Source organism: Trichechus manatus, unplaced genomic scaffold (assembly GCF_000243295.1).
Source record: "Trichechus manatus latirostris isolate Lorelei unplaced genomic scaffold, TriManLat1.0 scaffold00001, whole genome shotgun sequence".
In the NCBI taxonomy this organism is placed as follows: Eukaryota; Metazoa; Chordata; class Mammalia; order Sirenia; family Trichechidae; genus Trichechus; species Trichechus manatus.
In genome coordinates, this window is record NW_004443937.1 from 12,892,186 (window position 1) to 12,916,884 (window position 24,699).

Consider the following 24,699-nt stretch of genomic DNA (forward strand, 5'->3'; position numbering starts at 1 on the left):
TCTTTGTCGGCTCTAGGGGAAGGTCCTTGTCTTTTTTCAGTTTGTATTGCTTGGCGGTCGTGGGGCCTGGTATCTGTCTTCCCCCATTTCTCCTTGCTTAATATGCTGTTTTAAATCTCAAAAGGTGATTGGCTTAAAACACATCCTACACTGTTATGGCCTCATTAACATAACAAAGAAAACCCATTCCCAAATGAGATTATAACCACAAGTATAGGGGTTAAGATTTACAACACATATTTTGGGGGTCACAATTCAATCCATAACACACACTCATACACATCTATATGTCTGTCTATCTAGAAAACTGTGAGTTCATAGCTACCTCCTATCTCAGTCCAACACCACAGGGTTCATTCTAGCCTCCTCCCTTTCCATATCTGTATTTATTTGCTTAACCCTAGAATGGGGAGCACTGGTTTTTCAGTGGTAGAATTCTCACCTTCCATGCGGAAGATCCGGATTTGACTCCCAGCAAGTATACCTCAGGTGCAGCCACTACTCCTCTGTCAGTAGAGGCTTGCATGTTGCTATGTTGCTGAACAGGTGTCAGTGGCACTTCTAGACTAAGATGGACTAGGAAGAAAGGCCTGGTGATCTACTTCTGAAAATCAGCCAATGAAAACCCTATGAAACACAGTGGTCCAATCCTCAACTGATTATGGGGATGGTGCAGGACCAGGCAGCATTTTGTTCCTTTGTGCATGGGGTTGCCATGAGTCAGGGGCCACTAACAACAACAACAGCCCTAGAATACACAGAGAATAGTTTGAGAATTGCTAGCTCTTATCTCTGTGAAAAAGAAATCAATATTGGTTTATAGTTCTTTTTGTCTTTCACCTGAGGACATCTAGTCAAAATACATTGTTCAGGAGCCCTGGTGGCAGCAGTGGTTAAGAGCTCGGGTGCTAACCAAAAGATCAGCAGTTCGAATCCACTAGTCACTTCTTGGAAACCCTTATGGGGCAGTTCTACTCTGTCTTACAGGGTCGCCATGAGTTGGAATCGACTCAGTGGCAATGGGTTTGGTTTTTTTTTTTTTTTTTTTTTGTGGGGGGTGGTTAGTTGTTTCCACCTTCATAACCTGTTGGTTATGTTAATCATTTGAAATACAGTTAGGTTTTTTTAGAGATTCCTCTATCCTTGATTTTGTTTATTTATTGAGTTTATAAAACATTATAAACTACACAAGAAGTATAGTGCTCAAAGAGGTACTGTGTGACTTCGTGTAAATTTCTTCACCTCTCTAAGCTTCAGGAACCTTGTCTATAATAATATCAAGTTATTATTTATAGAGTCTTTGCCCTGTGTGAAGGAGCCCTGGTGGCACAGTGGTTAAGCATTGGCTGCTAACCAAAAGGTTGGCAGTTCAAACCCACCAGCTTCTCTGTGGGAGAAAGATGTGGCAGTCTGCTTCCGTAAAGATTACAGCCTTGGAAACCCTATGGGGCAGTTCTGCTCTGTCCTGTAGGGTTGCTATGAGTTGGAATCAGTGTGACAGCAATTTTTTTTTTTTTTTTTTTTGCCCTGTGCAAGGCACTCTGAGATGTGCTGTATATACATTACCTCATTTGTAACCCTAAAAAAACAGCCCTATAGTGCAGGTAGTATTATCATCCCCACTGTACAGATGAGGACATTGAGACTCCCCAAGGTTCCATAGTTAGTAAGTGATAAAGCCTGGATTTGATCCCAGGCTGGACTTGACTCTGTGTACTTATATCAGTTTTGAAGGGTTGTTGTGCCTGGCATAAAGAAGGACTCAGAAAACGTCTTCTCCTCCTCCTCCCCTCATTCAGCCAGCCTGCCCAGCTCATTAACCAGATAGACAATTGAGGTGTAAGGCGGAGGGCTGTTGGGTTTGCTTTGGCTGTGCCATCCTCACACTCCTTCTCATTCTCTGCCAGGAGAGTTTATGGAGAGCCTGCAGGACCCGGACCTGAACGTGCGCCGGGCCACGCTGGCTTTCTTCAACTCAGCCGTGCACAACAAGCCCTCGCTTATCCGGGACCTGCTGGACGACATCCTACCCCTCCTCTACCAGGAGACAAAGGTCCGCCGGGACCTCATCCGGGAGGTGAGGCAGGCAGGAGTGGACCTGGAGGCTTCGGTGTGAGTCCAGCTCCTTTGTTAGGAACCCGGGGTGCTGGGCTGGTAGAGCTGTGGTGAGGATTAGTTAAAGCTCATCAGAGCAGGCACCGGGCCAGATGGCCTCGACCAAGTCCTGCCCTCCACTTCCCAGCTCTGTGACCCCCGGCCAGGGCAGCCTGATCTACTCTGCACCTCAGTTTCTCCTCATGGGCAAAATGAGGATCAGAATAGTGTCTGCATCCTAGGGTTGTTGTGAAGATTCAGTGAGGTAAGTCCTCTGAATGCTCAGAACTGCTCCGGGCATATGGTTGGGTTCACTTTTGTTATTACTTCACTTTTGGCAGGGGTTCCTTGAACTCCCGCCCTGTGCTGAGTGCCAGGACTTAGAGTTGAACCAGACATGGTTTCTGCCACCAAGGAGCTCATGGCCTCCTGGAGGAGGCAGATACCTATGCTGCTAATTACTTAACTTATTTAGAGTCCATTTTGTGAAATAAGGATTTAAGGAGCAGAGAAAAAAGGTGATTTAATAGCGAAGTTATTCTACAATGTAATAAAAAAGTCTGTACCACCTGGCATTACTGAGGAGGAAGTGACTCTGTTTAGAGAGGTTAGAAAAATTTCCCCAAAAGGGGGCATCTGAGTTGGGCTCTGAGGAGTGAGCAGGAGTTTACCATTAAGAGGATAGCCTGGTGATTTAAAGCATGGATTTCAGAGTCAGATAGATCTGTTTTTTTGTTTTTGTTTTCCAAATTCAGCAATTTCTACATGTATAATTTCAATGACTGATTATATTCTTTAAGTTGTAGAATCACTCTTGCTATCTTTTTCCAAATTATTCTACCACCATTAAAATAAATTCAGTGCCCCCTAAGCAAAACTTCCCCTGTATCCCCTCGTTCCTATCCCTAACCCCCCCCCCCCAAAAAAAAAACCCATTGCTGTTGAGTTGATTCTGACTCATAGCAACCCTGTAGGACAGAGGAGGACTGCTCCATAGGGTTTCCAAGGAGGGGTTGGTGGATTTGAACTGCCGACCTTTTGGTTAGCAGCCAAGCTCTTAACCACTGTGCCACAAGGGCTCCAGAGTCCCACCCTTAGTAACCACTAATAATCTTTGGTTTCTGTATATATGCTGCAGGTGGAGATGGGGCCCTTTAAGCATGCAGTGGATGATGGCCTCGACGTGCGGAAGGCAGCCTTTGAGTGCATGTACTCGCTGCTTGAGAGCTGCCTGGGCCAGCTTGACATCTGTGAGTTCCTGAACCACGTGGAGGACGGGCTGAAGGACCACTATGATATCCGGGTAAGACTGAGCCCCAGAGCCCACCCTGGACCAAGGGACAGCCAGGTGCACTGGGCCCACTGCTTGCTTGTTCCCCACTCCCAGCCCCTGGCATCACCCTGAAAATAGCTGCCTTGTTCTTTTCCAGTAGGAACAGGAACCCAAGGCTCACACCCCTTTGGTGGAGTCACACTGGACACCTCTTTTGAGGCTGGTTTGGCAATGACTAAAAATTCTCAGGCCCAGCAATTCCACCTCTATGAACATAGCCTCTGGCCTGACTCCACCACCTGTTCAGAATTTATGTACAAGATTGTCCTTCCCAGCTTTCCGTGGAATAGGAAGAAGCTGGCAGCTACCTCAGTGTCCACATCTAGGGAACTGGCCTCATAACCTGCGTGCGTCCAATTGAGGAGTGCTCTGCAGCATTAAAAACAGCAAGTGGGTCCCTGTACTGACATGGAAACATCGCCTAGACCCACTGCTGAATGATAAAAGCAAGTTGCAGAACAGCTTGGCAGTTTGAGCCGTTTTATTACCTGTGGGAGTGAGGCTGGGGCTGAAATGGCTGTGGGGAAGGCTTGAGTTTGAATTTATATCCTTCTCTGTTTTTTTTTTATATATATATAAAATGAGCCTGAACCACTTTTATAATGAAAAACTAACTTAAAATAATCAAAAGTAATGCTTGCTTGTCTTAAAAGACTCAAACGTACAAAAGTGACTAAAGGAGCAAGTAATAATCAACGTAGGTCCCTGGGTGAGCAAACAGTTTGTGCTTGACTACTAACCTAAAGGTTGATGGTTTGAACCCAGCCAGACCTGGCGATCTGCTTGCATAAAGATTATAGCCAAGAAATCCCTATGGAGCAGTTCTATTCTGTAACACATTGAGTCCAAATCAACTTGACAGCAATAGGTTTGGTTAGTAATCACCCCAAACCTTCCCTCCACCATTACTGTAAATCTGAGTATGTTTCCTAGGATCATGCACATAACATTCATTAGTGTACTTAGTCAACTACCAGCTAGTGCATGCCAGGTGTTTGCCAGGTGCTGAGGACACAGGTACATGAAACAGGCGGGGTCTTAGCTCTCAAAGCCTTGGAGATATGTGTTTATGTATGTATTTTACAGAAATGAGGTAACAGCCATATATGCTGTTTTGTCCCCTGATTTTTTAAACTTGTTTGTCACGCTTATTTCACTCAGCATGGTGTTTTCAAGGTTCAGCCATGTCACAGCATGTATCAGAATTTCATTTCTCTTTATGGTGGAATGGTACTCCATTGTGTGTATGTACTACATTTTGTTTATCCATTTATTCATTGATGGACACTTGTTTCTACCTTTTAGTATTGTGGATAATGCTGCTGTGAACATTGGTGTACACATATCTGAGTCCCTGTTTCCATTCTTTTGGGTATATACCTAAGAATGGAATTGCTGGGTATAAGATAATTCTGTGTTTAACTTTTTGAGGAACCAAAACTGTTTTCCACAGTGACAGCACTATTTTACATTGCCACCAGCAATGCACGGGGTTCCAATTTCTCCGTATCTTCGCCAGCACTTGTTAGTTTTTGGTTTCCATTTTTCTGATAATAGCGATCCTCGTGGGGGCGAACTGGTATCTCATTGTGGTTTTGATTTGCATTTCCCTGATGACTAATGATATTGAGCATCTTTTCATGTGCTTATTGGCCATTTGATTATCTTCTTTGGAGAAGTGTCTCAAGTCCTTTGTCTATTTTTCAATTGAGTTGTCTTTTTTATTGTTGATTTTTAAGAGTTTATCTATTTTGAATATCTAGTATGCGATTTCCAAATATTTCCTGCCATTCTGTATGTTGTCTTTTGCTTTCTTTGTATCTTATCTGATTCTCCTCAGGACAGCCAGGTACAGTTGGCAAAGTAGTGTTACTATTCACATTTTATAGATGAAGAAACTGAGGTCCAGAGAGGGGGCAGGTCGAGCAGGGCCCTGTTGGGATCTAGTAGTGGAGTTTGGACTTGAGCTCCAGGCTTGGGGTCCAGAGCCTGTGCTCTTCCCCTGGGCCTGCTTCACGTGGTCCTGGGCCTCTTCACCAAGAACCCATCTCCTTCCTCCCGGGCAGATGTTGACCTTCATCATGCTGGCACGGCTGGCTACCCTGTGTCCTGCTCCTGTCCTGCAGAGGGTGGACCGGCTCATTGAGCCACTCAGGGCCACCTGCACTGCCAAGGTAAGCCCCTTGCTTCACCCTGGCCCAGGTCCCTGGAGCACCTGCCAGAGCCTCTGCGGATTCAGTTACCACTTCCTGAGCCCCTTCTACAGTACATACAGGTGGTATATGAAGGGCTTCATTTAATTATTACCATGGCCCTGTTATTGGGTGCTGTCGAGTTGATTCTGACTCATAGTGACCACATGTGACATAACAGAACTGCCCCATAGGGTTTTCTTGGCTGTAATCTTTATAGGGGCAGATTGCCAGGTCTTTTCTCCCACGGAGCTGCTGGTGGAATCGAACCAGTGACCTTTCAGTTAGCAGCTGAGTGCTTAACCATTGCACCACCAGGGCTCTATACCATGGCCACACAAAGTGCTTATTCTTCTTCCCATTGTATGCATGCAGGAAGAGAGGCTCAGAGAGGTTATATTATTAACCAAGGCTACACAGCTAGTAAATTGCTGAGCTGGGCCCAGCTGTCTCTTTCATTCACTATACTTCCTGGGTGCCAGGTCCTGTGCGAGGTATACTAGGGATACAGCATTAAACATAATGGGTTCTGTCCCCTCCATCTGTTCATATCCTATTTGGGAAGGTGTGACGGACTCTTAGAAAGATGGAAAGGATTGATGGATTGATATAGGGCAAAGTTGCTGCTAGACTTGAGTGTCTCAAGGGTCCAGGGGAGGGATCTGGGGTGGAAAGCCTCATGGGAAGCTGCAGTGTTGAGAACAGAGCCTGCCATACCCAGGCATTGCCGAGTGAATGCCTTTTGACTGAAAGCATTGATTAGGGCTTTGAAAGGGCAGGAATTAACTAAAAAGAGGGCAGAGTGTTTTAGATTGGGGCCTTAAAGAAGAGAGACACCCTTACAGCAATGGTTTTCAAGTAGCAAAACCTTTCCCCCCGCCCAAATGAAATTACATGGATACAACAGTTAAAATTGATCATTTGTTCATAAAAATCTACATTGTAAGTTCAAGTTTCTAACATTTGCTTAGTATCAAGTCAGTCAGAGGAAGCAATGATTCTGCAGGGCCACTGCCATTTCAACAGTCTCAGCAGCCAAGTCATTTGTAGTTTGCTTTGGGCCATTCAGTATTAAGAAAAGCTCACTTCCCACAGAGAAGGAGCTGCACATGCGCCAGAGCAGCTTTGTCCTGAGGCCACACGGAAGCCTCTGTCAGGCGGCTCAGAGGAAGAACTAGATGGCTTCCATTCGTTCAAACTGGGCATAGAATACATTTCATTGTAGGTATTATTGCTGTAATGAATTTGATAAATGGGTTTTAGAATACTGACATCATATTAGAACTAAGTGTTTATGGAGCATCTGCACTACCTCTCCTAAGCTAGATTTCCAGACAGCTTGAAGGTCACTGCCATGGCAGTGGTAATGGCTACCATATTCTGAGTGCCTGCTGTTTGTGAGTACAAGAGCCCTGGTGGTGCAGTGGTTACACCCTTGGCTAACCAAAAGGTCGGCAGTTCCAACCTGTCGGCCACTCTGCGGGAGAAAGATGTGGCAGTCAGCTTCTGTAAAGATTACAGCCTTGGAAACCCTATAGGACAGTTCTGCTGTGTCCTGTAGGGTCACCGTGAGTTGAAATCGACTCGACAACAGTGGGTTTGGTTGGGTTTTTGGTGATGAATGTTGACACGCTCAGGGCCACGGTTCCTTAGCCACAGTTCTGAAACCTATGAAGGTTTGCAAAACAAAAGCTCTTTAGTAATTTGTTTGGCAACATGACTTGAACTGGCATGAGGTTGTTTATGATCTTTATTTCCCTCTTATGATTATTCATAATAGTCATACTTCTTTTTTCATACATTTAGTGGGGTGAATACTAATGTGTTTGATTACAGGGTACTGCACCAGACCCTGCTGGGAGTGTTGTCTCACAGTATTATCTTTCTAAAATCCAAAAAATCCTGAATTCCAAAACACATCTGGCTCCAAGGGTTTCAGAGAAGGGAGTGTGGACCTGTATTAAGTCATTTAATCCTTGTAACAACCCTATGAGGAGGGGGCTCTTATTATACTATTTTATAGATGGGAAGTGAGGCTCAAGGAAGTGATTACCTGAAGTCACAGATCTCTGAAGAGGCAAAAGGGAGACAAAGGCCATTTGAACCGAGGATTGTCCAACACCAATGTCAACTTCTTAACCACTACACTAGACTCTATGGAAAGAGCTCAGGTGTTGTCTGGGCTAAGCATGGAGGGCCTTAGCCCCAGCATAAGGAACTTGGACTTTATTCCATAAGCAATGGGGGGATTACTGGGATCCTGTGAATAAGCAGGAGATGGTGAGGGACGAGGAAACAGAAACCACTCAAGTTCTCAGACGTTAATTCTCCAGCTACATTTGTAGAATTGGTTGCAAGGGCAGGGACTTGAGTGAGCTAGAACAGTATCATTCCTTTCAGTCAAGTCGTCTGGTATTAGGAGCCTGTTAAAAGCACAGTAATTGAAGCTAGGAACCCAGCTGTCAGTGGAAAGAGACAGACAAGAAATTGATTTACAGCAACTGTCACTATCAAGTTATTAAAAAAATTAAATGGGGGTGGGCAATTTAGACTGGCTGGTCAGAGGCCCCTTCGTTGACACTGAAGCTGACAAAGAACCATCATCTGGGGAAACAAAGGCAAAACCCCAGGGGAAAAGAGCCACGCTGAAGAAGCAGGTCAGTGAGGCAGGAGCCCTAGGAGCCTGAAGCAGGGGAGCATGAAGATGGCATTGAAGGCACTCAAGCTGCTGGGTGGGGAAGACTGCAGGTGGGGGAGAGAGGAAGCCCAGGACCAGTGCGCAGGCTGTGGTATGGGGCCAGGTGCAATCAAGGATCAAGAAGGGCTTGTTCTTCCATTCTGCTTCTACTTTAGGTCAAAGCTGGTTCCGTCAAACAGGAGTTTGAGAAGCAAGATGAACTGAAGCGCTCGGCGATGAGGGCAGTGGCCGCCCTGCTGACTATCCCTGAAGTGGGGAAAAGCCCCATCATGGCCGACTTCTCTTCCCAAATCCGATCCAACCCCGAACTTGCCGCCCTCTTTGAAAGCATCCAGAAGGATTCCACTTCACCACCCAGCACAGAATCAATGGAGCTCAGCTAGTCCTTCCTTAGCCCTTAGGGGGCCTTACTCAAGAGGGGCCCACCCCAGGCCTGAGGCCTCACCCTTCACCACAGACCACAGGCCTCTACTTTGCCTTCTCATCACCTCCCTGGGGGCCCTTCTGTGCCTGGTCGGGCTCACAGTGCCTTCTCTAGGGACCCCAACCAGCAGACCCCTGGCCAGAATTGAGGTCTGCCAACAGTTGGGTCCTATAGCTCAGGACAGCCATAATGCAATAGGGTGAGGACATTTTCCAAGCCCTCCCAACATGTATGCCCATACTCAGTCAGCTTCCTTCAAACTGGGGGGTCCCTGCCTCCCGAAGTACTAACTAGTATTAGAAATACGCCGTGCCCACAGCTGTGAAAGGTTAGGGGAGGCAGTGGGCTGACCTTCCTTCCCACTGGCGTCTCAAATTTTTCACTCACACCACTTCCATTTTTTCATTCTACTTGGTCTGGAGTCTGAAATGCCAAAAATGAGTGCCCTGGTTGGGCATCTTAAAAAGCAATTCATGTACCTGAGAGTTACTCACCTTTTAGATTTCAAATTGCTTTGTTCCTAACTGGCTATGATGAATCAAATTTGGACGTAGGTTAAGAGTTTTTTGCTAGCGGGTGAAATAGGTAGGTTAGGGAATTGGACAGGCTTGACCTGTTTTTTTCTAGTTTCTAAATTCTCATGTAGCACATTGGGAGAAAACAGGAAAAGTGCAAAGGAAAATACAAATCACCTTTCATGTCTTGGCCCAGGCATAACCAGTTGGTCTGTGTCCTCCTGAGGAAGGTTTTGAACATGTTGTTTCTAGATTTTAGTATTGAGGACACAGAAATAAAGTGACAGGCTGAAGTATTTTCTGTGATTGTCCCAGGTTAATAAAAAAGATGCTAAATTACTTGTTACTATAGTCTCACAATTTCTCCTCCCCAGTAGCTACACACTCTTCAGTACACTTCCCAAATCCACTGAATCATGAAAATGACCAATTCATCAAATGTTTAAGATGAGGTTTCAATAGGAGGTAGCCAACCAGCAAGTCATTACCTACTGGAACTAAGGGTCTGAAAAATCTACTCCAGTCATTCCTAGCACTCTACAAAAGGTGTATTTATTATAGACCAGTGGAGTATTTCTGCTAGACTGACCAGGATGGTGAGAGCAAACATCCTCTAAGCATTTCTCATTTTAGAGTACTACATGCTTTATTTCCTGTGACCGATACTGTCACTTAAAACCATTATTTTGAAAAGCATTATCATGGCTTAAACATTAACCTTATATTTAACACAGTACTAAATTTTAGCTTTTTGTTGTCTAAGGAGGTTTTAGGGCTGCAGCTTAACTAACCAAGTGTTAAATTGATCCCTCTTGGAAAACGGTTAAGTCATGCCTGAAGCAGTAAGCTGGGGAGAGGATGATATATGGGAAACAGCTATGTTCAGATACCCAAGACTGGTCGTACAGAAAAGGGGTTTGGATGTCATCCTACTGTGTATTTTTTAAGGACAAAAGCTACCTTGGCACCCTGTAAGAATTTAAGAGCATTTAAGAAGTTTATCTGGATCCTTCCTTTTTTTTTACATGCAGATTGTTTTATGACATTGGAGGTTAACAACCCTACGTCAACTCTCCCTTCTCAACCTTGGGTTCCCTATTACCAGCTTTCCTGTCCCCTGGTGCCTTTTCGTCCTTGCCCCTGGGCTGGTGTGCCCCTTTAGTCTCGTTTTATGGGCCTGTCTAATCTTTGGCTGAAGGGTGAACTTCAGGAGTGACTTCATTACTGAGCTAAAAGGGTGTCCAGGAGCCATACTCTCGGGGGTTTCTCCAGTCAGTCAGGTCTTTTTCTGTCAGAATTTTGTTCTACATTTTCTCTAGCTCTGTCCAGGATCCTGTTGCGATCCCTGTCAGAGCAGTCCGTAGTGGTAGCCGGGCACCATCAAGTTGTGCTGGACTCAATCTGGTGGAGGCCATGGTAGTTGTGGTCCATTAGTCCTTGGGACTAATCTTTCCCTTGTGTCTGTAGCTTTCTTCATTCTCCCTTGCTCCTGAAGGGGTGAAACCAGTAGAGAAATCTTAGATGGCCACTTGCAGGCTTTTAAGTACCCAGACACTACTCACCGAAGTAGAATGTGGAACATTTTCTTTATAAACTATGTTATGCCAGTTGAGCTAGATGTTCCCTGAGACCATGGTCCCCACAGCCCAGTAACTCAGTCCCTCAGGGCACGTACATTTTTTCATCCTCACAAGAACCACATGAGGTAACTGTGATCTGACTTCGTGAAGTGAGGCCAAAAATGACCACGCACTCAGAACTGCAAGGCTATTCCAGTGTCTCAAAACCTACTTGGGTCTGATGGCCAAGTCCATGTTCTTCTCCCACCCAACTGGAGCTGGCCAAAGCTAGTCTGGGTACTTGAGGTCATGTTCCCTGCAGAAGGATCAAATGCCCTTTATGAGCCTCTTCACCAAAGATGCTAGAGTGTTAACAGGGAAAAGAACAATCTCTGTTGACAAGCTATCATAGTCAAGAAATGGAAAACTAAAATCAAGTGGTGAAACATACCAGATAGCAGGGTTTTTACGGTTTTATTTAACACAAATAAAACTTGCATATGAGCTGTCTATTCATTTTCTTCACTGCGCAGCCTGGCGTTGGGATTGGTGACTCTGATGGCTAACTGGGCTGCTCTTTCCACAATGGCTTTGCGGTTCTTGGAGGAAACGTTGTGCGCAATCTCAGCACAGTAAGATCTGGAAGAAAATCGAGTAAGTGGGTGAGGAGCAGGCCAGCCTTGAGCACACACGCAGGAAGAATCATGCTGCGGAGTCCATGGCTTTGGCATTTCCCCTCCAGAGCCACAGGCTGTGCAGGGTTACATGGCTGCTGAATGAGACTTATGTGCCCCAAGAAGGGGGACAAGCACTTCCAAGCCACCTAGCAAGTAGCAGACAGGCCAGGATGACCTGCCCCAGACTCCGGGTTCGGAGGCCTCAACCACAGTCTTCTTGGCTAATCTGTAGTTCCGAGGAGCTTGGACTTGCCCATGGAAAACTCAGAACTCTAAAAAGTGACCAGACAGTGACTGCAATAAAAGGCTCAAACATAGCAACAATCTTGAGGATGGCACAGTGTTGCATTCTGTTGTACGTAGGGTTGCTGAGCTGGAACCTATCTGATGGTATCTAACAACAGCAAAGTGACTGAGGGCAGAATCCAACAGTGAGAATCAAGCTAAGGGCTACCCAGCCCCAGACCACAGGTATTTTACTGGTTTGACTGCTGAGGACACAATTCAAGTTGGAAGAAGTAACACTGCCTAAAGTCTTGCAGGTGGCAGCAACACCTACTGTTTCTTCAGTACCTACTCTGTGCCAGTTAGTGTTCTAGTGTTTTGTAACTCATTCATTCCTCACAACTCTAAGAGGCAGCTGCCCCATCCCAGTTTGGTAACAAGCTGGCTGAACGTGGCCAAATGAGCTCATTTCAGCAGAGATGACTGACAGTGGCTGAAGAACATGCTAGCCCCTGAGCAATTTCAGCAGAGAAGCCAAGATTGTCCAGGGTGCGTAAATGAGGCTGGGGGCATATATGGTTCTCAAGAGCTCCGGAAGGAAAATGGCTAAACAGCAAGAGACAAACACATCTACAATGTTTCGTTTTATATAGCCTCCAATTCAAGTTCAAAGTAGCTGTATTTTTTAACGTTTCCATAATCTGTTTCCAGAAAAGACTTAAGTTGCATTACACGCTTCATTTTTTTACTGCCCTCCCGGGTACTTTAACTCTTTAAAGTGTTAAAAAGCAAAGATGTCACGTTGGGGACTAAGATGTGCCTGACCCAAGCCCTGATACTTTCCATCACCTCATATATACATGCAAAAGCTGAACAATGAATAAGGAAGGCCAAAGAACAGATGCCTTTGAATTATGGTTTTGGCAAAGAATACTGAATATATCACGAACTGTCAGAAAATGAACAGATCAGATCTGTCTTGGAAAAAGTACAGCCAGAAATGCTCCTTAGAAGTGAGGATGGCAGGACTTCGTCTCCCGTACTTTTCACGTTATCAGGAGGGACAAGTCCCTGGAGAAGGACATCATGCTTGGTAAAAGTAGAGGGTTAGCAAAAAAGAGGAAGACCCTCAACGATATGGGTTGACACAGTGACTCTAATGATGGGCCCAAACATAGCAAAGATTGTGCAGATGGTGCAGGACTGGGCAGTGTTTCATTTTGTTGTACCCAGGGTCACTATGAGTTGGAACCAACTAAGACTGCCCCTCACAGCCACCACCCCTGGTCCTTGTCCACATGCGTATTTAATGATCAAAATCGTATTTATTTAACTTTTGAAATACTTTCCCCCTGCCTGGGCATTTTTCATACTGCTACATTACAATCATTTTTAACATATGCAGAACATTCCATCCAGTGCAAAGCATTTTCAAATTGTTTCCAATTGTTCAGCTACTACTGTTAACAACCCAGCTGTATAGTTTTCCTTTTTCAACTACTTAAGGATAAATGCCCAGAAATGGACCTTATGTGAATCAAAGTCATCGACACTATTTTTATAGCTAGATGCCCTGCCAAGCCACCCTAAAAACAGCATAACATTTTCACAGCAATCAGCAACATGTTTTGAGTGCCAATCCTACTACAGATGAAGAATGGTTATTTTTGCTGCATAATATCTGTTTTAACCCACCTGTCAGCAGTTTGGGCATCCAACACCAATTCCCACACTCACCTTTTCTGAAGGACATTTCCAGCGTTTCCTCAAGCCAGAATGGTGGTTGATAAAAAAAGATTTTTGTATACACGAATGTTTTAATCAGGCATGCACTGGCCACGTCCTTCCTAATTTACTAGGTGAATGCAGCTTGTTGGCGTCAATTTACCAGTAAGGGAGGAAAATGAACTGCGCTCTACGTAACCAAGAAACACCACTCCCTCCAATCCAGAGGCATGTGAAGTGTCTAAATCATTTCCCATGGAAAATCTTTTGAATCCTTTCTCACTCCACTGCCCTAGTTTTTGAGCCTAGGTGATATACTGCCTGAGCAGACCATGAAGTCTCTCATACACAGAGTTCATCAAGTGTCTAACTGCTCAAAACACCTCCAAGTAACTCGCTGTGAACCCTCCATGAATGTTTCCATTGCTGTAAGTTGTTCTCTCTGCCTGAGATGGAAAGTCTTGCTCCTTTTCTCTGCCTCAGATCACACTCAGCTCTAAAGCCCTCCTGTCCCAGACAGGCAGCAACCCCTTTGTTCCTGTAGCATTCTGAAGATACCCCCAGCCATAGTGTAGGCTCAACTGCCTGTTAGGTCTGAGGCTACATGTGATCTTCTCCCTTGACTGCCCACACAAAGAAAACACCATTCTAGAAATGTTAAACTGCAGTGTTTGCGGAGTCAACCAATGTCCTCTCTCCTGGTCTTGGGTCTTTGTACTCTGGATGACAACAGTCTCCCCCTCTCCAGCAAAGAAAACATTCTGAAGCCCCAATAAGCATTCTCTTTAAGTTTCTGCTGCAGGGAATTACTTCAGATTTCCTCAGAATACGCAACTCCTGCAAATGCAAACCAAGAAACTCTAGAGTCCCTGCCAAATGGCCCACACATGTTCATGCTCACAGATGCAGGCTTCTGAACCCTATGCCGAAAGGCGCTACCCAACTCACTTGTTGCACATCAGCAGCACTTCCAGCTCCTTGACACTGTGGACCAGGAACTTGCGGAAACCACTGGGCAGCATGTGCTTTGTTTTCTTGTTGCTCCCGTAACCAATGTTGGGCATCAAGATCTGGCCCTTAAATCTTCTCCGCACCCTGTTGTCAATGCCTCTGGGCTTGCGCCAGTTACGCTGAAAGACAACACACTGGTGGTTGAGTGTCTGTGCAGACTCCAACTCTTCCTCTTGGGGGGAAAAGCTGCAACTAAAATGGAAATATGCCTAACGGTAGTTATCACTGGATAACAGATTTCACTACTACTTTACATACTTTTTTGTGGGAAAAATAGGGCTCCTGCCTTTGACCACCAGAAATGTAGCCTGTTGGGGCAGGAAAGTCAGCCAGATTTACCCTCCTTCTAAGCAAAGGAAAAGTAGAATAGATACTAATGGGATATAAATATATTGTGTTAAAATGTAAAGCGTGGATCTGGTCATTATTCTTAGGACCCAAGTTTTCTCATCTATAAAATAAGAACAGTCTATCCCTTATGTGGTCATAAGGCCACAGGATATCCATGACACAAAGTCCTATCAAAAACCAAAACCAAACCTGTTGCCGTCGAATCGATTTTGACTCATAGCAACCCTCCTGGACAGAGAAGACGTGCCTCATAGTTTCCACGGCTGCAATCTTTATGGAAACACAGTACCACATCTTTCTCCAGCTGAGCTGTGGTGGGTTTGACACCTCTAAACAGCCAAGGATCCCCCTTATCATTTAAATGCAAACACGATTTACACAAGAGACTGAGTGCCAATAAGACTAAGGGAAACCAGGGTTTCTCCAGAGAGCTCTTCCAACAACCTGGTTCATTTGCCGAAGGTAATTTTCCAACTACTTTATGTGATGTCAGAAACACAACAGCCTATTTATGAACGCCTTTCTTCACCCTAGAGCCCCAAGCCCTGGTGGTATAGTGGTTAAGAACTCGGCTGCTAACCGAAAAGTCAGCAGTTCAAATCCACCAGCCACTCCTCAGAAACCCTATGGAGCAGTTCTACTCTGTCCTATAGGGTCGCTATGAGTCAGAATTGACTTGATGGCAATGGGTTTGGTTTTTTGGTTTTCTTCATCCCAGAGCCCTGATGGCACAGTGGTTATGAGCTATGGCTGCTAACCAAAAGGTCAGCAGTTTGAATCCACCAAGTCACTTCTTGGAAACTCTATGGGGCAGCTGTCCTCTGTCCTATAGGACAGCTGAGTCGGAATCGACTCAACGGCAACATGTCTGCTTTGGTCCTTCATCCCAACACTCATTTCCATTCCAGGGTCACATACCTTAATTTTGACATAACGGTCTGACTGGTGCCTGATGAACTTCTTGGTCCTCTTTTTGACAATCTTGGGCTTCACCAGGGGTCTGAGGGCAGCCATGGTGCCTTTAAGAAAGAGGCAGACACATGTCAAAAGTGTCTCCAGGAAGGAGGCTTTCCTGCCCAGGGCTTGAGCACTGTTGCAGAGTATCTTCCAATCACCAGCTACTGAGCAAACTGGGAATGGAATGGGTCTCTGACAAGCTTGCTTTCCCTCCCGTGTCCGAAGCTGGCAGAATACTAGCTATTCTCCAGAAGCGATCCTGGGAGGTTAGGAGCCACCTAACCTAGAGACCAAGAAAGAATGCCAGTAGCAGCAAATCCCACCTCACAAAGACATTCCAACCCCCTGATGGTTCAATTTCCTGTTAGTTGTATGGATCTGGGGCAATCTACTTGAACCCAAGCCTCAGTTTTCTCACCTGTAACATGGAGAGGATACTGTACGTTGAATGCTTGCACAGTGCGTGGCATTAAGTAAATGTCCAATTAAGAGATTTATAATCCCCCTAGGATGTTGCTACCCTGCAATACACTCGAGGCATACACAAGACTCTGATATACTTTTAACATGACTCAAAACCTCTGAACATACTATTGTTCTACCTGGAGGTCATCTGAGTATTGCATTCAAGGTTACCTCCCTCAGAGTGGTCTTCCCCCCTACCCCATCTGTTTCTACTGCGGCACTTTTGTTTTCTTCACGGCCATCAATATACTTTTTGTTTGGCACAGAGTAGGTGCTCAATGACCATCTGTTCAATAAACAAACGACTTCTTGCCCTGGGACCATGATATCCTCGAAGGCAAGGCAGCAGTTTAATCGTGACCTGCTATTAAAATTTCTGTTAACTGAACGAGACGACTGGCAGTTCGTCTTTGATGGTCCCCCCACAGCAGCGGCCCCCAGCGCCAGAGACCGGCGGCGAAGGCGCGCCGCACTGCAGTATGGAAGGGTACACGTGGGCGGACATCGCTGAGCGCCAGGTCCGGAAGACCCAAGCCTAGGTCCGCCAGGCCGGTTACCCCCGGTCGTTTCATCACCCCAGAAGTTCTCTTGGTCTGGCCTCAACTCTGCGCCGCCAGAGCTGAAACAAGTTATCCTCAGCGCTGACTGACCCCAGGCGGACTCCGTAGGTAGGCGAAAGGCCCTAAGAGGCGAAACCCCATTAACGACCCGGGCCGCAACGTTCCTGTCCGCATTCCAGCCAGCAGGCAAGGACAGTGGCCACCTAAACAACAGCGCGGAAAGGGAGGCCGCCTCACCAGGGGGCGGTGGGGCCAGATGCAGACCGCAGAGACGCGGATGGCAGATGATTGAGACTTACCGATAGGAGATGGCCGCCACCTCTGCAGGCAGCGCCCAGGAAGAGAAAAGGGAAGGTGGGGCGCAAGGACTGATGGGACTTGACTTCTAGGTCCTGGCAAGGAAAAGGCAAGCACTTCCGGCTCCGGGGCCTTCAACGAAAAACTAAACGCCAGAGAATAATGCTGTGATAAGATGCCGAGATATACCTATGTTTTCTTAGACACATATCTATCAAGGTGCTTAAAATGTATCATACTTGCTGTTGGCACCCGGTAGAAAATTTGGAATTCTTTCTAAGCTTCTAAGACCCAGTACGGCATTTACTTCCGCCAGCAGGTGAAGCCGTTTCTCTCAAGCATAATCCAGCTTTTAGGCTATATCCGCCAGCGTTTCTACTATACGGAAGTGCGAAGTGCGCCTCTTAGTGGCAAGGGCGAAAAAGAACAAACCCATTGACGTCTAGGTTATTCTGACTCGTAACGACCATGTAGGACAGAGTAGAACTGCCCATAGGATTTCCAGGGAGTGCCTGGTGGATTCGAACTGCTGACGTTTTGGTTAGCAGCCGTAGCTCTTAATTACTATGCCACCAGAGTCTCCAGGGACCTTACAGGTCAGAGTATTACCGCCCCACAGGGTTTCCAAGGCTGTAAATCTTTATGGAAGCGGATTGCCGCATCTTTTTCCGTGGAGAGGCTGGTGGGTTCAACCGCCTCGACCTTAGCAGCCAAGTGTTTAACCACTGCATCACCAGGGCTCCTTGGAACAGAGACATCCTAATTTACTCACGTGAATTTACACAGTAAATAATATTGAGAATATAACAGCTAACATTCAGTGGACACCTAATATCCAATTCTGTGAGGTAATTCTATTATTTCTTCCATTTACATACGTGAAAATTGAAGTTTGGAGATCTGACTCCAGCCATTAGACTGCCTCGTTATTTGTTGCTTTTGGTTTGTTTTGCTTTGCATTTATCTTGAAGATAATTGTGAAAATCCAATTTCAGGTGGAAAAAAATGCCCCTTGATTGCACAACAAAATAGCGACCTTGGACAAGATTAGTTCCAGGGGTGAGATGGGGACAGAAGTGAAAGCGGATTGTGTAGGTGAAGGTGAAAAGAAAGAGAGTGAGTGATGACAGCTCTTCAGGCTGTGAGGCGGAGGACTAGGGGTTTGAGGAGACGCAGAGAAATGAAATGCCTTGTCCAAGGTCATACATTTGTCAATGATAGGATGCATATTGGCCCTTGCAGTCTGTAGGGAAGTAGATCACATTCCTAGTCCATCTTAAGTCTGGAAGCTCTGCTGAAACCTGTTCAGCATCATAGCAACACACAAGCCTCCACTGACAGAAAGTGGCTGTGCACGAGGCCGGGAATCGAACCGGGATGTCCAATGTGGAAGGCAAGAATTATACCACTGAACCACCAATGTCTCCTGTATTGGGACACACCACAGGTGGGAGGTGGAGCATGGAAGCAGGTTGCTAATGGCAGCCCACATGATGTGTGTAGAAGGAAAAGATCTTGATGGGGTCAGGTGGGTTAACCAGGGGGAGGGGTCATGAACCAGAGAGCATTTCTCTAATTTCCAAAGACCCGAGAGATTTGGAAGCAGTAATCCAAATGGCAAGTCTTCAGGGGTGAAGGGCATGCAGCCACCTCATTTCACAGAGGAGGGCACAGGGTTACCGACACTGCCTGCTGCCTCCCTGCAGGCACTGAGATCCCAGGACGAGAGGCTGGAGGTACCGTGCAGGTGTCCTGTCAGCATCCCAGCGAACACGTGCCTGCTGCATTCCCTCAGGCTCAAGAGCCACCTTTCCAAATACCCCTCTGGTCACAGCTCCTGAGCAAGAAATCACACCAGCTGAGTCACCGGTGGCATGGAAAAAACTCCAAGCTGGTTTATTTCAAAAGGACAGAGGGCAGGGGAGGGAAACACTGAAAACCTGCATGTCTTCCCCTGGACACATCTACCCTCTGAGACACTGGGCCGTTTGGGTCTGGAAGGAGCTGGCCCCTGGGGCCATTCCACTGAAACTGTTTGTTTTTGTCTGGCTCTATGACACTCCCCTGTGTCTATAGCTCTGGTTCACTGTCTGTACTGGTCCCTGGCCACAGGGTGGCTAGGTTCTGGCAAGCCCTGTGCTGCTCTAGTTGATGTAGTAGACCTTGGGGCCATCATAATAGGCACAGGTCATGTAGTTCATGTTCTTCATGGGCCACCAGCGGTTGGGGTGGTAGATGGCTGGGTAGGCAGGGGGCTGGTGTTGAACATGGCTGAAGATTGCCAAACTCCGGTCCGTGGCCACGGTGGGCAGGTAGAGCTGCAGCTTGTCCAGGAGGTGGCCTGGCCAGAAGAAGTTGGGGTGGGTTAGCTGCTGACCACTGGAACTCTTCGCCTTCAGCTTCCTGGAAAATGAGAAGATATAGGGAAGGACATCATAGCGGGCCAGGCCAGGGCAGGGGCGCCTTCTCAGTGGAGCAAATCGATCGTGGCCCAAGTGGAGATTTAGCCCTGTGCTAAGCACTTTAGTATCTCAGTCCTCACAATGGTTCCATGAGGTGGGTTCTGTTATCCTGTCTACTTAGGATAGTTCCAGTGAGGAAGTCAGGCCTGAAGAGGCTAACTCACTTCCCCAAGGTTGGTTACACGGTGAGTAAGTGGCAGAGCACAGGCCTGAATTCCAGTCAGCTGCCTCATGGTAAAATAAACATAACATAAATTTTACCATTTTAACCATTTTTGAGTGTAGAATTCAGTAGCATTACGTACATTCACAATATTGTGTAACCATCACTGTTATCTATTTTCAGATCTTTTTTATCATCCCAAACAGGAACTCTGTACCCATTAAACAATAACTCCCCATTACCCACCCCCCCAACCACTGGTACCTGTAGTCTACTTTCTATCTCCATGAATTTGCCTAGTCTAGATACCTCATATAAGTAGACCCGTTGCCATCAAGTCGATTCCGACTCATAGCGACCCTATAGGACAGAGTAGAACTGCCGCATACAGTTTCCGAGGAGGGCCTGGTGGATTCGAACTGCTGACCTTTTGGTTAGCAGCTGTAGCTCTTAACTGCTACACCACCAGGGTTTCCCACATACAAAAGGACAAATACTATATGATTCGACTTAATATATGTATTTGTCCTGTATCTGGCTTATTTCACTCAGCATAATGCTGTCGGTATTAAAGCACAAGCTCTTAAGCAAGCACCATCTATTTTCTAGAGGCACTTTAATGTGGTGTTCAGAGTACAACTGGGTTCAAATCCCTACTCCACCACTTAATTGATGTGTGATTTTGAGCAAGGTAGTTATCCTTTCTGTATCTCAGTTTCCTCTCCTTTAAAATGGGTATGCTAAGAGTAACTTATGTCATAGGGGTGGTGAGATGACATAGGGGTGGTGACAGGATTAAAATGAGTGAACACATGTGAAGCACCCAGCCCAGTGTCTGCCTGGCTCTCTGTGAGTGTTGGTTTACTGCCTTTCAGCTCCTGGGACTGAGCCCAAGATAGGAGCTTCCAAAACACGGTACATGTACTCCTAGGAATAAGCATGGGATAAAGAAAACCCACTTTCCTAGAGTATCATTTATTTGAAGATGTAAGGGAGAAAAACCTTACTTTTTATATTAAAACGAGCACAGATTTATCGTGGAGTACAAGTGTACATGGATGTTTAAACCAGGAGGGAAACTTGATAAAGACTTTGTCCCTATGGTTGCTTGGAGCTGCACTCCTGGACTCCTGGTTGAGAATGGATCACTTCCACTGTTCTGTTTCCGAAAGGGAAGACTTGTGAGACTCACATGCTGTTATTTAACCCTAGTAACAGCCCTGTCAAGTATACACACATGTACCCATTTGACAGCAGAGGAAACTGAAGCCCATAGAGAAAAGCCTTGCCCAAGTTCACACAAGACAATGGCAGAACCAGGCTTCAGATCCAGGTTTCTTGACTCCTGACCTAAGATCTCTGCCCAAAAAGGGGCCTTGTGAAGTCTTCATGGGATGTCTGTGACACCACTCCCATTTGTGCCCCAGGCTCCTTTCTTCTGGGGTCTGGTGCCAGCTTCGCCAGTGGGCATCTGTATGGTTGACTGATGAGTCCCAGGCCCCTCCTCCAAGGCCAGGCCAGCCCTCCAAACTGCCCTCCCTCCTTCTGGAGTTAGATGATAACTACAGACCTGGTGAGTTCCTCAAACTCCTTAAAGCGTATCTTCTTGATTTTCTTTGGCATTTTCCTATAGGAGAAGAGAGAGGCATTTTGTTAGGAGAGTGGAAAGTCAGGCTAACGGGGGAGGAGGGTGGGGGTGCAGTGCTCTGTCTGGAAGAGAATTTCTTCCACCTGGAGTGACGCCCTGACTGTCATCCATGCTCCAGTGGAACTCACACGGCCTTGGGTCGCCCAGACCCAGTATCATCACCCAGGCCTGGATTTCCTCATTTCCCAGAAGCGGGCATCCTGGGGTAGTTAGGAGAGATGCTTAATAAATAGTAGCTGCTAAATTGGAATGCTTTGGGGACCTCTGACTCCCACTTCCACAGTCAGATGACAAGGATGGCGAAAATTACTAAAACCTTGGGTTTGGCAGACGACATGAATCAATTACAGCACTCTTTCCCACTAAGCCTGCATCTGGCCTCAGAATTTTTCCCAACCCAGTCTAAGGAGCAAGATGAAGCCAATGTCCATCCCTGCCTTAGGGGACTGCTCTCTCTATCTTTTATGGCTCTGGCCTAAGTATGGACAAAAATCCCTTTCCCAAGCTCTCACCCACTTCCTGGGTTCGTGAATTGGTGCCAGCTACCCTGGGGTGAGAAGGTGGTCACGAAGTGATCAGAAAGGGCCTCCCAGGCCACCACCCAGGCTGGGTCACACTCAGCTCTTTGCAACCAGAGTGGACAGGCCCTACCTGCAGGCCTGGGCCCACAACTGCACTTGAGAAGGTTCTGAATGGAACAGGGTATTATGATAACAACAACCACCATAACCGTTGATGAAGTGCGATCCGCCTAACACTGTGCTGAGAAGTTTACATGCGTTTCTCATCTAATCTTCATTGTGTGTTGTGACCAATTTACAGATGAAAATGCTGAGGCTAAGGGAGTAAAGTAACTTGTTCATTTAATGCCTGCTTAATTTCCACTTGGCTATGCTGCATCCCATTCCTGCCATCTGGGCACACAACCCCAATGGGCAGCTAGCAGTGGTCTAGAGTGCTGGAGTCAGCCCACCCCCAGGTGTCTGGTTAGCTGCCTCCTCCCTCCCCATCAGTAAGCCCATCCCTTAGTAGGGATGCTGCCTCCTAAGGCCGGCTCATAATCTGCCTGCAGCTCAAATCTGCGTGGTCCTGGCTTTGGATTACCAATGGAGGTCATTTTCTTAGAGAGGACTTGGGTTGATCTGAGAGTCAAGGACAGCCCCCTGGGCAGAGTTCTCTTCTCCTCCTAGGGGTGCAAACCCTCCTCTTGACAGAGAAGGGGTGTGTCAGCCCACAGGACTACAGGGCAGAGCAGGGGCTGTCTCCCCCCCAAGCCTCGGCAGGGCGCCTGGCACAGGGGCCATGGTCTGTGAACGGCATCCTCTGTTTTTCTAAAAAGGTTCTTTTTATCTTGTCCAGGGACCTGGAGATCATGTAGACTGTGGTCAGAAGGATAGCTGTCCTGGTGCTGAGGCATGGAGACCATGCCCTGAGAAAGATGCCAAGTGGTGGGCTGACCAGTGAGGGATGATGAGGAGGCTGGTGTGCCAGATGAGGACACAGACCCTTCATGGCACATGAGCCCCTGAGTGTGTCAGGTGCCAACCCCGGGGCTGAAGGGACAGCAAAGGCACAGAAGGCAGATGGTGGGGTGACAGGGGTCTGAGACTCAGCTTGTCAGTCTTCTTAGCCACGCTGGTCCCTTGGGACCTTAGCAGAGACTGGTTCGGAGTGAAGAACTTGAAGTCAGAGTAGTAGCCTCCTGGCTGCCGGATCGGGCGCACCTGGTCTTTCAGGAAAATGATCTTGTCTCCCAGGTACAGCAGGGCTGTCAGCAGCAAGAGAAACACAGCCCATTAGCTCCAGACCTCTCCTCCTCTCCTCTCCCCTCCCCGAGTCCAGGAGTCTCTGCCTTTGGGGGTTAACCAACTGCCATCGAGTTGACTCTGACTCATGGCGACCCCACGTGTGTCAGAATAGAGCTGTGCTCCATAGGATTTTCTTTAAATTTATTTTTGTTGTTGTTGTTATTGAGACTATACACAGCAGAACATACACCAATTCAACAATTTCTACATGTACGAGTCAATGACATTGGTTACATTCTTCAAGTTGTGCAACCATTCTCACCCTCCTTTTCTGAGTTGCTCCTCCCCCATTAACATAAACTCACTGCCCCCTAAGGTTCCCATCCAGTCTTTCTAGTTACTGTTGTCAGTTTGATCCTAGATAAATAGTTTTTAGAAGAAAACAGTGCACAAGGCAGACATTCTTTACTAATTAAACTATTGTTTGATTTAAAGAAGGCTTCAGGGTTTTAGTTTAAGTTTAAAGATTGTCTCAGGGCAATAGTTTCAGGGGTTCATCTAGCCTCCATGGCTACAGAAAGTCTGGAGTCCATGAGAATTTAAAATTCTGGTCTGCAATTTCCCCCTTTTGATAAGTATTCTTCTATAGAATCTTTGATCAAAGTGTTCACTAATGGTAGTCAGGCACCATCCAGTTCTTCCGGTCTCATCGCAAAGGAGGTAGTTGTTCACGGAGGCAGTTAGCACACATTCCATTTCCTCCTGCTATTCCTGACTCTCCTTCTTCCTCTGTTGCTCCAGGTAAATAGAGAGCAATTGTTGTACCTTCAATAGCCATTTGTACTATGCAACAAACAGGAGGTAGAACAGAAGCAGTAAACATATTAGGCCAATTAACTGGGATGTCCCGTGAAACCGTGACCCTAAACCTCCAAACCAAGGAGCCAAATCCCATGAGGTGTTCCACAGGGTTTTCTTCATTTTTTAAAAATTTTTTATTGTTGTAGTTTAAATGAAGTTTACATTTCAGGTTAGTCTCCCATTAAAAAACTTATACATACATTGTTAGGTGACCCTAATTGCTCTCCCCCTACTGTGACAGCACACTCCTCCTTTCCACCCCTGATTCGCCATGTCCATTCAACCAGCTCCTAACCCTCTTCTGCTTTCCCATCTCACCTCCAGACAGAAGCTGCCTGTTTAGTCTCTTGTATCTACTTGAGCGAAGAGGCACACTCCTCATGAGTATCACTTTATGTCCCACTGTCCAGTCCAATCCCTGTCGAAGAGTTGGCCTTGGAAATTGTTTTAGTTCTGGGCTGATGGAGAATCCAGGGGCCGTGCTTTCTGGGGCTCTTCCAGTCTCAGTCAGACCATTAAGTCTGGTCTTCCTACTAGAATTTGAGTTCTGCACCCTACCTTTCTCCTGTTCCATCTGGGACTCTCTGTTGTGTTCCCTGTCAGGGCGGTCATTGGTGGTAGCCAGACATCATAGTTCTTCTGATCTCAGGCTGATGAAGTCTCTGGTTTATGTGGCCCTTTCTGTCTCTTGGGCTAACACTTTCCTTGTGTCTTTGGTGTTCTTCATTCTCCTT

At 46.5% G+C, this 24,699-nt stretch overlaps 3 protein-coding genes and 1 non-coding gene across 6 annotated transcripts in view; 1 reads left to right on the plus strand and 3 right to left on the minus strand.

Moving 5' to 3' along the window:
* The window catches only part of CAND2 (cullin associated and neddylation dissociated 2 (putative)), a 41,098-nt gene extending 30,723 nt beyond the window's left edge, over positions 1–10,375 (plus strand). For 2 of the 3 annotated variants that reach the window (XM_004368347.2, XM_023740889.1), the window contains 4 exons: positions 1,908–2,077; positions 3,233–3,397; positions 5,494–5,601; positions 8,473–10,375. In XM_004368347.2, the coding sequence (XP_004368404.1) occupies positions 1,908–2,077; positions 3,233–3,397; positions 5,494–5,601; positions 8,473–8,700 (671 nt within the window). In that variant the 3' untranslated portion in view covers positions 8,701–10,375. The remainder of the gene's footprint in view (positions 1–1,907; positions 2,078–3,232; positions 3,398–5,493; positions 5,602–8,472) is intronic. The other variant, XM_004368348.2, reaches the window with a different exon arrangement.
* An 895-nt stretch (positions 10,376–11,270) lies between these two features.
* On the minus strand, positions 11,271–17,153 carry RPL32 (ribosomal protein L32). Its single transcript, XM_004368349.2, has 4 exons — positions 17,086–17,153; positions 15,723–15,823; positions 14,391–14,572; positions 11,271–11,454 (listed from the first exon to the last, which is right to left on the minus strand). The coding sequence occupies exons 2-4, from the start codon at positions 15,816–15,818 to the stop codon at positions 11,325–11,327; spliced, it is 408 nt and encodes a 135-aa protein (XP_004368406.1). The 5' UTR covers positions 15,819–15,823; positions 17,086–17,153; the 3' UTR covers positions 11,271–11,324.
* On the minus strand, positions 15,893–16,030 carry LOC111819803 (small nucleolar RNA SNORA7). Its single transcript, XR_002823387.1, has one exon. It is a non-coding gene; the product is annotated as a small nucleolar RNA SNORA7 (small nucleolar RNA).
* Positions 17,154–19,227: 2,074 nt separating the features above from the next.
* EFCAB12 (EF-hand calcium binding domain 12) overlaps positions 19,228–24,699 on the minus strand; it is a 27,595-nt gene continuing 22,123 nt past the window's right edge. The window contains exons 6-8 of the mRNA XM_012557793.2: positions 22,971–23,137; positions 21,279–21,335; positions 19,228–19,486 (exon numbers count right to left, since the gene is read on the minus strand). Of these exons, the coding sequence (XP_012413247.1) occupies positions 19,228–19,486; positions 21,279–21,335; positions 22,971–23,137 (483 nt within the window). The remainder of the gene's footprint in view (positions 19,487–21,278; positions 21,336–22,970; positions 23,138–24,699) is intronic.

Coding starts and splice junctions, on each gene's coding strand:
- RPL32 (XM_004368349.2), bottom strand. CDS start 15,818: ATGGCTGCCCTCAGACCCCTGGTGAAGCCCAAGATTGTCAAAAAGAGG. Junction 14,573..15,722: donor ACCGTTATGTCAAAATTAAG/GTATGTGACCCT, acceptor GTTGTCTTTCAG/CGTAACTGGCGCAAGCCCAG. Junction 11,455..14,390: donor GTGCTGCTGATGTGCAACAA/GTGAGTTGGGTA, acceptor ATTTTCTTCCAG/ATCTTACTGTGCTGAGATTG.